Genomic DNA, 13,907 nt, shown 5'->3' with positions numbered 1-13,907 from the left:
AGTGATTAATTGCTTTGACCTTCATACCATTTAGATTTCATGTCACAAGGCCTTATCTTATATTTAGTGCCATCTATGGAAGCTTGAATATCATTTTTAAAGGAAACAGAATTGAGCCTATATTTCATTCATGTGGACCTTTCGTTGCCATTACTCCTATTACTAAGCCATCATAAATGAACGGAAGTAAATAAACCAGCTTAGATTTAAATATGGCCTATTTGGGTATTGAATAAGTAATCAGAAAACTGGAGACTTTGAATGCTGAGAACCTGGAATAGTTAGAATTTAATACAGTTGTAATAAAGCTCTTACTAATTGATATCAGTTTCTTTCATTTTGAAAGAACACCCTTGTTCTGTATTCATTTTTGCATAAAATAAGAGATTAGCTATGTAACTTTTTATTGGATGAAAGACAATAGTTGCTCAGGTTTTACAAACATGTGCTAATTAACAAAATATTAGTGAGATAAGAATGTATTGTTCTTATTAGCAACTGAATAAAAGAGAATTGCCAATTGCCTGTATTGTGGTCTGAACATTCAGAGTAGCAACTGCATTCTGAAGGCATTGTCTGTGCCAGGACACTTGACAATGAAGGTATAGCTTTGAATGTGCTCATGGGGTTCAGCATCTTTCTGTCTCTATGACAGCTGTGATGACTCAGAATATTAACCAGATCAGCTCTAAATACCCCTTTAGCTAAACAGCTGCGAACCAGATAGCTTTTCAGTTGTTTAGAATATTTTTTTCCCTTTCTCTTCTGTGCTTCTTTATGAAATTAAAAGCTTGCATTTGTAGTAGAACATGCTACAATAAAGCCAGTGCATGCAAGTTTTAAACAGTTGTTTTAGCACTGTAATTTTTAAACAGTTAATGAAAGTAATTGTTTTAGATCTAGTCATGTAAGTGTAAAATTATGACTGTCTGCCCTATTAATCAAGTTGCTTTTGAATTCTAAAGAAATTCTGAGGTAGGAGTTTACTCAGTGAGACATAATCATTTTCCCAGCTCAATACAGAGTAGTCCCATTATTCATGTTTTCTTCTGAATAAAAAAATCTCACTGTAATTCTAAGCACTTGTGATAATTACAAAGGAGTTTTTTTTTTTTTTTTTTCCTCTCTCTTTTTTTCCCCCTTTAAAATGCTTCCCAACCCCCACCTCCCCTCCCCCGTTGGCATTTTAAGAGAAAGTGGAATATTATGATCATACTAAATTCTAGTCAGTGCACTTGCATTTTGCTTGGCAAATTTTACCCATTTGGTTTCTTTATTGTCATGTTGTACATCTGTGTGTTGCTAAACTGATGTTGCATGTGTCCCAATTTTTGTTCACTTCAGAGTTTATGAAAGTTGGCAGTTATAACTTGTCTAACAAGGAATTTGTTTGTGGCACAGGTGATTTTATATACATTAAAAATGGGCTCAGTCTATACTTATCTAGATAAAGTCTGAGGCAATCAGTGATTGAAAACACGAATAGATAAAAGACAATAATGCATATGTGCGTATATATGAGTTTTTTTTCCCTTTTACTTCCCTCATAGAATTGGTTGAAATGAGACTTTTGTTGCAGTTGGTATTATCTAATCTCATTTATTTACATAATAAGTATTTACTACTATGTAAATTTTATGTATAGGTATATTTACGTGGTAGTAAATAGCTATTACGGTTGTGTCTTTTTTTTTTTTTTTTTTTTTTTTTATGGTAATGTGAGGCTTAAGTCCTTGAATTCATCTCCTCTTCCTCCCACCTGGCTTAGCAGGAGCAATGCAGCAGGCTTGTCTAGTGGGAAGCTAAACCACTGAGAAGCTGATTTGAATTTAAGCTCTTCTTTTCCTCTTTGCTGGAGCTGAGTGGTGAACTCAAGGCTGAGTGTGTTTATGGCTTACAAAGACAGTATATAGATATGGCCAATGGTTTCAGCTGTTATTTGACTTCTTTTTGACTTCTTCCTTGGTGTATGACTGTAAGCCTACTGTAAGCCTTTTTTTTTTTCTTTTCAGAAATAGTCAATTTTTTTGGTATCTCCAATTTTCTGATGGTTAACATCACTGTTTCAAAATGAAAACTTGGAGAACTGAGCGTGACTAAATGCAAAATGAATGGAGATGCTTTGGGTTCAGGAGAGCAGACAGCTTAGTTCAGCAAGTGCCTGTTTATAGCTTGAAAGTTTTCTAAACAACTGCAACCACCACATCACTTGTGAGGAATGTGAAGAGTAGGTGGATAAGATCCTGAGTGGATGCTTTGCATTTTCTATTGGGACTACTGCTTAAAATGTATTGGTTCCTCAGGTAGTACTTTAAAAGTAGTGAGACTTTGGAAATGCTTCTTCCCTGGACAGTCAGTACAGAAATAGAAATACATGTAGCTGGATCTGTCCCCATAAATGCTAAGTTTTTTTTTCTTTTTTTTTTTTTTTTCATTTTTGTTTGTTTGCTTATTTGTTTTCTGTCTGCAGACTATTTGGGGAATCAATGACTAAGTGAGCCAGGCTATACATGTATTTCTTTTAGTTTAGGATAATCTAGTGTGATAGGTGAAAACTCTGCTTTTTGATGTCCCACCTCTTTTAGCTCTCTCTCTCTCTTTTGTTTGTTTGTTTGAGGGGGTGGGAATGGGGTGGGATGTAGACAGAAATGGAAGCAAGATATCCTGTCATGTGTCATTAACTGGAGGCTGAGATCTAAAAGGAGAAGCTATTGCTAAAGGTATAATCCATCCTAACTATTTTTTGTTCATTGATACCACTTGGTGTTCTGTGGTTTTGGATTTAATACTATTTTTATTTGTATCTGCATGATATACTTATCACTGAAATGCTACTGGGTAAATAGATCAGACAGAAAAGTGTATTCTTGTCATACAAGTAATTTATAACATTTTAAAACACCAACATAAATGATACTGACAGTTGCAGCCAGAATTCACACAAACATGCCTGAAAGTTACTGATGATCCTGACACAGTACAGTGTGACTTTTTGTAAAGTTTGCAATGAAAAGTGGCAAAGCAACAAGAACACCATGATGAATGATTTTAGTAAGCGATGAAGCCCAGGAGTACTTAGCAATTGCTATCATGTATTAGGCGGCACTTCAAAACCTTGAGATAGTTGTCAATTTTGTGGGAATCTCTGCGGAGGCAATGCAGCAGGTTGTAAAAGGCAAAGAGTCTGGAGTCCTCATCGGCAAGTTGCAAGGATGGAAGGCCTTCCCATGGAGAATAAATTTCATTTCCAATGTCGCCAGAATGAACCTAAAGGCACAAAATGATACCGTAGTAGATAATAATGAATCTGACTGGATGTAGGACAGAGAACTAAGAAATACTGGCCTTGAGGAATGCTAGATAGTAGTGTACAGCTCATAAAGTCTTTTCTTTTATGGTTTGCATTATTCTGTACAATGTTGTATATCCTCATGCAGATTTTGAGTGAATTTCCATTTTACAGTTTATTTCTCTAAAATATGTAAGAAGCTCAGCTGTCAGTGTTCTAAGATCTAATGTGTTAACCAATGTCTGGTGGAATCTGACTTTGCAGAGAAGTCAAACCTTCCTTTATGCATGGACTGATCAGTGGCATCTCCTCCTTTTGGTTTCCTCCACCTTAAAGTCGTAAGCAGTTGCTTTCAAAACTTGTTTCTCCAGCTTTGTCTCAGCCCATCTCTTAGGTTGTCTCTCTGATAACAGGCAGCCTGAAGAACATGCTACTTGTCAAATCTTTCAACAATACATCTTCAGATGTATTGTACCTCATATTCCATTAAAAAAAAAAAAAAAAAAAAAAAAGCTGTGAGTGATATACTGACCTCTAACGTTAGAAAGCTACATGTAGGAACTTGTGTAATGACTTAGTATCTGAGGTGAAGATTGGTTTAGATCACCTCATTTGAAAGAAGCAATCATTCATTTTCTCACATCACAAAAATCTACCTTTCATAGCAGGAAAGAAATCTGTGCCTATTGGTACATGTGAATCTTTCTTATTTCCCATCAGTAATATTTCATGAAAGCACACAGGAGTATATCTATGTAGCCTCTCTCACTTAGTTTATGCAACTGGTAAAAAAGAAAAATAGACCTGCAGTCACTCAAAAACATGGTTTGACACTAATGAATTTGCTAACTTCATCTTCAACTCCATTCTGTAAATAACGTGAATGAGAAGGTGGTGACAGAGTAACTGCAGTGGCACCTGACTTCTACTGTTATCTTGGATCCACACCTGAAAATGGGATAGAGATGTGTTTGATTACACTGATAAATGCACCGATAAATGCACTGATGGTCTGGATGGGATAAGATTTCTGAGTAAGTAGTCACCAAACTGAAAGAGAGAGACCATGAGTGATCCATTGGAACGTGGTGGATATGGAGATGGCGGCACTGTTAATGCTGTTCAACTGTTCTTAGCCTAAGCAAAAGCCAGTAAAGTCAGAACCTCTTATTAACATATTGCTCACTGTCAGAATGATATATAGGGACTGCTAGAGGCCCCTTTAAAAATAAACAAGCTAGAGCTGATTTTATTCAGTAAAGCTTTCAATCAATTACTGATAGCAAGGAGTATATGAGTATGGGTTTTGTCAAACAACAGCCTTGCTGTCTAACCCTCCAAGTGTAGGGGGAACCAAGTCAGAGCCACAGTTTTGAAGAAACAATATGATAGAAAAAGAGAAATGAAAGATACTGTGTTGTGTGCCACATCTTTGCAATAGGCAATGAAGGCAACGATGTGCCACACTTCAAGAACAGTTTTAAACACATTATCCATTTCTGAAGGCTATATACAATACCTGTATGTATACAGACATGTATAAATAAGCTTATATGCACATATAAATATGTGGATGTGAGAAAACAGAAACAGCCTACAAAAATTTGCAAATTCGAATGCTTAAAGATAAAATGAAGATTTGCAGTCCTGATGATTACACTTTCCTTTGAAGCAGGTTTGGGAATACACTGGATTATGCTAGACAAATCACAGCACATTGTCTTTTTAGAAATCACAAGATAACAGAAAGAATTATAACTGAATCTGAGAACTTTGCAGCTATCTTGTATCCCCCTTTTTCTTCAGAATCCACTGTTTCTGTTCTTATTTACTACCATAAGTGGCTTCTTTACATCAATAGGCTGGAAGGACTGGAAGGACCTAATACTTACCCGCCCAACTATTTTCTCCATTCCTTCTAGAAGCCGCTTGTTTTGTTCCTCAATCTCGACAGCCTTCCAGAGGATGGTGTCTGGAGCTTCTTTGATTCTTTGTACCTCAGAGGCCAGATGGATCAGGGGATCATTCCAGGAGCGCAGTACTCCCAGTACTAAATTCAGTAGGTCTTCATGCTGGTCATCCACATTAAGAAAAGTCAGTTAAAATAACAAGGCTATATGCTGGCATTGTTAGGAGGCATTTAGAGCAATGTCCACAGATGCAGAGATCTAGGAATTTATTTCAAGACCTAGCACTGACTGGCGGTGCTATATAGCCCTGTCTTAGATACTGTTGTGAAATTTCTGATATTTTATGTCATGTTTTGCAATAATACCACAGATGGAAATTTGAATGGAAAACTCCTTTAAACCAAATTACAAACTAGTAAGAACAACTGTGCTTTATCTCTGTGGAGAACAAACAAACAAATAACAACAACAACAAAAACACCTCTTTATCTGATTCTAATGAACATTTATGAAACAAGTTTAGTATGGAATGGAAGATGTGAATTATGGTAAACAACTAAATAGCTTTTATTAGCTCTGCGTAATTCATCTGTCCTCCCCTTTGAACTATGGTACTTATAGCATTAGCTCTCAGCTTTTGAAAATTATTTTTTCTTGTGAGCAAATAACAACCCTTAAAGCTTATGGTTATGCTCAACCATTTCTTCTTTCCTAGATACACTGTATCTGAACATAACCAGACTTTATATACCCAGATGGTGACACTGGCATTGCAAAGCTATTACTGTTGTGAAACTGTTTAAGATTTCTCCCTGGCACACACATGTTCATACACCTGTGCTTACTTTTTTTCTACAGAGTATTTTCAAATTCTGCCTGTGAGCTAGGCTGAAGAAGACTGTCTTCATCTTTGTACAAAATTTATCGTTATCAAATCGATGTATTTATCAGGTTTCTTTTTGCAAGTAGTTTGCAGTATTTTACACTAGGGTCTTTGCATATGGGCAATAATGTGACCACTTTTGCTTCTTGGTAAGGAAGGGTGAGGATAGCTATTTAGCATTTGTTAAGTAACATCTATGTCTTCAATTCCTGGGAAGCCATTTACCTCTGCCTACTATATAGCCAATGAATTTTTATGTTTGTTAATAATTGTCTATAAGATACTCAAAAAAAATGCTCAAAGGATGTAGTATTCTGAGTCCTGCACAAATATAATAACTGCCTTTGCTCAATGCAAGCAAGTTATACTGTAACTGGAAATAAGATGCAAAGACTGAATGCAATATAAAGGAAAATAAGTGTTACTGGACTTGTATATTCTGTATAGTCTGTAGCTTAGTGTCTGCAAATATCTTTTTTTCAGTGCTTTTTTCTTCCTGACTTTTTTTTTTTTTTTTTTTTTTTTACTCCAAATGCACTGATTTCCCTCTGTGTGCTACCTCTCTATTGCTTTCCCATCCTTTTTTTTTTTTTTTTTCCCTCCTTTGCTCTATCTCACACTGAATGACATCAGAAATGCAACTTACATGAATCTGCTGAGCTTGCTCCTTGTCTTCAGGAGTGGTTAAGGAGGAAGTGTGGCAGCCATTAACAGCTTTTGTAATGAAACCCCGACCCTGAGCATAGCGTTCATCCTGCAGATCAGCAAGGAGAGGCGTTATTGATATAAGTAAGAAGAGCTACAATTCAAACACTATATTAAGTAATCGTTTCTTTGTTTTTATAACTACTTTTATGCTGTAAATGTCAAAGTCTTCTGGTATTTAGAGTGAAAATGGCAACCAACCTGAGACACAAATTTGTCCAATAGATAAAGAATAATAGGAAAATACTATTTTTTAATAGAAGCACTGGGGATCTTAGCAATGGTCAGCACTAAAAGTAGATTTGGTCATCATTGGGACTATCACTGCCTGTGCAGCAGTTATTTTTGTTTACTTATTGAAGGCTTTCATACATTAACATATGTTTGTGCTTAAAAATATACTGAATTAGATTTTTATATGTTCTCTCTCTCAGGAAAAGACAAAGTACTTACAAATTCATTGAACATTTCTGAAGAGAGGAAATGGATGTAGTGTGAGAGTTTAACCGCACGGTCAAAAAGCTCCCCAAGGGAAACTTGGCAGTTGGCAGATCCATTGGGGCAGATAGGCAAGGAGGTCACTCCTTCCTTTGTCAGGAGCATGTTGGACACTAGAAGGACCACCAGCAACAAACCTGTTCAGGTTTAGAACAAACCAAGATGGAAATATTGACATACATATGCATTTAGAAGTAGCTGTCAGAGGTGGATGTAAACAGTCAGGATGCTGGATAATATTGGCTGTGTTCACAGTATCTCCTGTGCTGACTCTTGAAAATGAATAGAGGAGGGAAGCATAGTCATTTGATTATCCATTCTCCCCTCCATTATCCTGGATATACAGCAAAACACCCTATAGAGATTGAGCAGACACAGTAACCTGTGTTACAGTACGCTGTATTCAAAAGTCTCTCCATATAGTGCCTGACTATTATATAGTGATAGATGGAAAAAAGAAAATCAAACTTCTTCACTGTGTAAATATAGATACATAATTATTTGCACAGATATAGGTTTGGAAAATATTTTATTTTATTTTTTTGTTTGTTTCTTCTCCTCCTATAAGTCCTTTTCTTCTTTGCTAACATTTGGAGTTTAAATTACTTTTGTGGAAAGGTGGTTAGGTCACTCTTTTAAGGTTCTGATTGTCCTGGGAGTTTCTTCAAAAGATTTAGCAGCTGTGCTGTTTTGCTATTTAGAGTTTAACCCTAAATTACCTACTGTTAAGAAAACAGGTAATATTTGGCATTTCTGAAAAACTTCTACACTGATACAGAAGACTTCTCATTATTGAAAAGATGAAACCTTATTTGTTTAAAAGCTTTAACATTGACAGGGTCAAGTGTTCTATTCAGCAAAATAAAATATGCACAGAAAAACAATGGAAAGCTTTAAAAGCAAATATTTAGTAAACAAATGTAATTATTTAAAAGATGCTATTCTAAGCTCTGAAAGTTTTAGTTCTGGAAAATGGCCTGCTACATGCATTGGTTCACTAGAATCACCACTGATGTAAAATTAAAATAGACTGCAAAAAATCACCAGAGCTCTCCTGAATTTTATCATGTGACAGGTTTCCTTCTATCTCTCAGTTCAGGAAAGGTGACCCATTTGTACAATGTTAAAGTAAACCATCATCCTCCCCCATGAACAACGCTCTGAAGTTAGAACAGTGTTCTAGGCAATAATTTTATTAATAAGAAGACTTGTTGGCTTAGAAACTTGAGAGTAGTTATGTAACCATTTACTTCAAAATTACTAGATTGCTTCTGGACTCTGATGATAATGACTTCAAGTCATTGCCTTCTGAGTAGTGTTGTGAATAGAAAAGCAGTCTGGATCCAGTCTTTTTTTGTGCAGGTGTCATAACCTGAAAGCCAAATTTCAGTGAAACTGCTCAGTGCAAAGGTAGTTTTAAGAGATCAAAAACTGAGTAAAAAAGAGATCAAACTGCCTGCTAATTCCAAATTTTGAATACTAAACTTTTGAAGCAGAGACAAGTTTCACCATTACTCGAAAACTGGATGTCTTGGAAGACCTTAGTTTCTAGAGTTGTTACCTGTCAGTTACTTCCAAATTCAATCTAAAGTAAAAAAACAAAAACAAAAAAAACTAACAACAAACAAACAAACAAACAAACAAAAAACAAACATAAAAATTATCGACAAGTGAATGGCTAAAGTCTTACCTTTCAATGAATCCCCCTTGGTGCTCATGGTAGAGACCCTGTAGGATGAATTGCTCTACCAGAAAGAAGTCTCAATACTTGCTTATTTTCTGCACATACCAGATTTATATACACCATCCGGGGTCCATTTTGCATACATTCAACAGGTCGTGGAGTTTACCTCGATAATTACAAACATCAAACTGCCTTTCTTCCACATTCATATTCAGTATTTTTTTTTTTATTATTTGTAACTGTGAGAGGGAATTTCATTAGAATTTCAGTTGTGGGATCCTGAGTGTAGTTTGATGAAGAGAATGCCAAAATTTTGCTCTGAAAATGCCACTGTTCCTAGAAAGCTCTAGTTGTCAATTCTGAGACAGGTATCCTCAATGTTTATAGCCTATTTTTCCCCCTTCCCACAGGTGTCTTTTCATCCTTCCTCATCTCTTCAGCTTTCCAATGTTCAGCCTTCCAATGTTAAAATTCTGACTATTTGGGGAAGGGGAACAATACAATGTCCACAGGAAAAGAAACAGCATAAATTGTCTAGAGAAGGATAATGGCGGCTTCTGGAAAGACAGGTCATTATATGTAAAGTTATAGATATGACATCCTGAGTATATAGCTTCATACAGTTAAGAAAGAGATTACATTGTCATGATATAACTGGTCCTCAGGATGAGGTATGTTTAGAGAAACAGGGGCAGTTCTTATATTAAAAAAGTAATAATGTATAACAACGAAGACGAAGTTGCATGTTTACTGTTTAATCATAAAGTTTAATGATTAAATCAGCATTATTTAAAGAACAAAAACAAATCAGAAATGATAAGATTATTTTCTATACATGAAAATTCTTTGCGTAAAAGATGTACATTGTCTACCATACTCAAAACACATGCTGTCGTAATCAGGGGGATTTGTTTCCACATCTGATGTGTCTGTGGTAATCTACAAACTAGCCTTAACAAGTTGGCCCTGTTTTCTTGTTGTGTGAGGCCCACCTGTATGAATACGTTAGCAAATGTGCAATCTCTCATCTGTTTCTCAGATCCATTTACCCATGAGAAGACCTTCTAAATTAGATGATTATAATGAATAAGCTATACAGCATTAATGAATTTTCTTGCCTTTAGACAACTTGTTCTGTACTTGTGGAACAGGTATTTGTGTAATCCCAAATCCTTCATTATTTCATAACTATGGACATGGTTTTTGAAGCAGTGATAAACAAAGGCGAAGAAAGGTAGAGCATATAGAGGGTAAACTAGGGAAGGCATTCCTTGGGAAACAATAAAAGAAGATGCTTAATCAGTAAACCATCAGCAAGTAGCCTACATCTACTAAGATCTAGGAAGATTGCTAGAATAGTTTGTTCTGCGCAGAGTCTGAATTTGTAAAGTTTTTTTTAATTTTGTAAACTATCCAATAAATGAAGTAGCTGCCTGCATCTGAAAATGGTGACAATCTGATGAAGGCAATAAAGTTAGAAAAGGGCCACAGACAAAACTCTAGAATGGATGGTAGAAAAACAGCTGTCTTCTAAAACACAGGTTTAAGCTCTTGATTTTAATTTGTTGTCTTACCCAACAAGCTTACAGGTGGGCCTGAAAAATTCTTGTGCCTTATAATGTTGGAAGAATGCTGTGAATAAAAGGAATGACCCACTATTTGCTCTTTCATTTACCAGTCTGCTTTTCTTGATGTTTTGTGGGGTTGGTAGGTGATGCTAAAATAAGGTATAGACTTCATATCAGGTAACAAAGGAAGGCACTCACAAAGGCATCAGGTAAACTCTAACATTTTTGAAGAGAGAAACTTTTCTCAGGCCTAACAGTATCAGCTAAAGTCAGGATCCTCACATGACTTATGTTCTAGAAAAGTCTGTCTCTTGCTCTATAGAGGAAGACTAGCACCTTAAATGCAGATTGCAGAATGGTTTATATTAAACCATTGCACGATATTTTACTTAAATCATTCTACCAAATAATAATATATGTTGCTTTTCTCATGCCTTTCATCCTGAAATACTTTACAAATGTGAATGGATTAAAAATCTAATTAAAATAGGCAGGAGGGAAGAAAATCTCTATAAAGTAGGTAAATAAAAAGTAAACTTCTTTTATCAGTTGTGAGAACTGATGTAGATGTTGTTTATTTATAGTTGCACAAGAAGGGGGAAAAATTCTTGATTCCCAGATCTATACTTTAAATAAAGATTCTTACTATTACTGAAAAGAAAAAGAGGGGGGAAAAAAAAAGATGAGAGAAGAGAATGGAAGAGGAAAAGAAGGAAAAGATATAATAACCAAAAATAAATAGGTCAAAATCCTGATTTTCTTTTATCAATTAGGAATTGGGTTCTGTTTAAAAGTTGAGGAAAAACTTAAAAGTATCTGAGAATGCTCTTCTCTTCCTTTTGAAACTGCTCTTTTTACATCCCCCAAAAGACTAATCTAGACAGTTCCTCTCTTAATGTTCCTTGCAAATTGGAAAAGGTAGCTGCTCCTAGCCCCAAATAGCATCCTAATTCTGACAGTACCTCAGGACAGCACTGCAAATAATTGGAGCAATCAGTATTGAGAGGAATGCTACTAGAACAACTTACGGTACTGCAGAATGGCTGTGATGAGTTGTATGTTTCCATGTCTTGTCTTTCACTTTTGCCTTAAGAATTGAATTGATATATTCTAAATTATCACTCTTTTTATCTTCAAGAACTTTTTTGGAAACAAAATTATTAGGCTGTTACCAATGAGTGTAAACAATATGCCAAAAGAAGGACTTGGTATATGAAGGCTTATATATATACATAGCTTTTAGATCATTATTAGAGCTTCATAGACTTTACATGTGATGGATCAAAATTACAGATAATAGCATTCAGTGATCATTTCTCAATAATCTTGTCTATCTGCCTCATATCATGTGGCAGACCATGAGTTAGACTTGCATTTTGATTAAGAACTATTGATCGGTATTGAAAAATCAGATATTCCCATCCTATTTTATATACATGTATAGTTTAATGTTTTTGAGGTATGCAAATTGTTATGGATGATTGATATATATCACAGAGGAATTATTATTATTTTTATTTTTTATCAGTGTACCAGTTCCTTGCATTATAGTTCTTTTTAAAAAGGGGAATTGAAAAATGGGCAATATTATCTCATTTTGTTTTTTACTGAGATGAACGTATATTTAACAACAGAACATTAGTTAATGTAGAAATTTGAAACTCAAAATTTTAGGCTATGTTTTTCAAAGATGATTTCTGCATTTTGTATGCAGATGACTGAACACACAAAACTCAGTGTGCATGTAAAATCCCTATATGTGATCTGAATGTTTGATTCTTCTGATAGACTGTGAAAGAAAAGTTTTCTCTGTTCCTAATTTGCCTATGTGAATCAGAGTCAAAGTAACAAAATATATATATATATATTTATATATATAATATGTATATTATATATAATATATATATATAAAATATATATATATATGTCTTCCTATTACGGAATAGTTTACAAAGTTAACCATTCAACTTAGTTTAATGTTTGTCTTTGGAAATAAACAAAATTTTGATCTGGATCAAAATTAAATCCTCAGAGCACTTTTATGTATCAAATGTGGAAAATATATTCTGAGGAAGATCATCAGATCATCAACAATGTATTTTTTTTCAATCAAGATGGTTTCAATTTTTTGTTGTTGTTTGTTTTCTAATTAATCCTTAAAATATTCATGAAAATTCAAGTGATTTCCAAGGATTATGTAAAACAAGGGCTTTTCTTCTCCCTTTTCTTCATGTAGGGAACAAGAGAATTTAAACAACATTCTCTTCAAATGGTTATCTGAGCAGAAACAGCAAAATGGGGATTGGATGTTTTCTAACTGTGATCTCTACATGAAGGGTGGTAAAAATAGATAAGAACATAAGGGAAAATGCTTCTCTGTGAAGAAGTAGAAGAGGTGAAAATATCTGGGAAATTTTCAGTTGACTTTTAATTTATTTACCAGTGTGGTTTCATACAATTTCAGAAGTAGTCATAAAATAAAATGGCAGGATGTGTTTCAGAAATTATTTTTGTCATTTAGGATGACATACCCAAGTGCACCATGAAGTGTGAATCCTAAGCAGAATTCCAGGTAATGTTCACCAAAGAAATGGGGGAATTCGCAAAGAGCAAAGTAAATGTTAGCTTGTGCATATTGGTCCTGATACTTGAAGCTGTTTGAAGCATGTAGCTCTGTCTTCACCAAGGCCATATATGTATATTATCAAATAATTTATTGTTCAATCATAGAATGGTTTGGGTTGGAAGGGACCTTAAAGATCCCTTCCCCTCCTAGTTCCAACCCCTCTGCCATGGGCAGGGACACCTCCTGCTAGACCAGGTTGCTCAAAGCTCCATCCAACCTGGCCTTAAACACTTCCAAGGATGGGTCATCCACAACTTCTGTGGGCAACCTCTTCCAGTGCCTCACCATCCTAAGTTTACCCTTGTTTAGTTTAAAGCCATTCCGACTTGTCCTCTCACTCCACTGCCTGACAGAGAATTCCCCTCTAGCTTTCCTGCAGGCTCCCTTTAAGTATTGGAAAGTTGTTATAAAGTCTCTCCAGAGCCTTCTCTTCACCAGGCCGAACAATCCCATCTCCCTCAGCCTGTCTTCAGAGGAGAGGTGCTCCAGTCCGTTGATCATCTTTGTGGCCCTTCTCTGGACTTGCTGTAACAGGTCCATGTCTCCCTTGTGCTGAGATCCTTAGAACTGGAAGTATAAACTTGATCCCAATCACACATAACTGCATTATATCACTTTAGTTGAATTATCTGTTTTGTACTCTGTAATGGTACTTACACTGACTTGATACCTGATACTAGATTTAATTGGTTGATGGAGGATGGATGATAGTGAACTGACATCTATTAGGATAAAGATATCCTA

At 35.4% G+C, this 13,907-nt stretch overlaps 1 protein-coding gene and 1 long non-coding RNA gene across 2 annotated transcripts in view; one reads left to right on the top strand and one right to left on the bottom strand.

Moving 5' to 3' along the window:
• The window catches only part of LOC309875099, a 262,498-nt gene that overhangs the window by 7,290 nt on the left and 241,301 nt on the right, over positions 1-13,907 (top strand). The window lies entirely within an intron of this gene.
• Positions 3,076-9,003, bottom strand: PRL (prolactin; the record flags this gene model as incomplete). Its single annotated transcript, XM_082752114.1, has 5 exons — positions 3,076-3,267; positions 5,182-5,361; positions 6,729-6,836; positions 7,241-7,422; positions 8,976-9,003. The coding sequence occupies 5 exons, from the start codon at positions 9,001-9,003 to the stop codon at positions 3,076-3,078; spliced, it is 690 nt and encodes a 229-aa protein (XP_082608240.1).

The sequence above is a fragment of the Aythya marila genome (genome assembly GCF_965140915.1).
Source record: "Aythya marila genome assembly, chromosome: 2".
Lineage (NCBI taxonomy): Eukaryota > Metazoa > Chordata > Aves > Anseriformes > Anatidae > Aythya > Aythya marila.
Note: the sequence above shows the minus strand (reverse complement) of the source record. Positions and strands in the feature narration are given on the sequence as shown.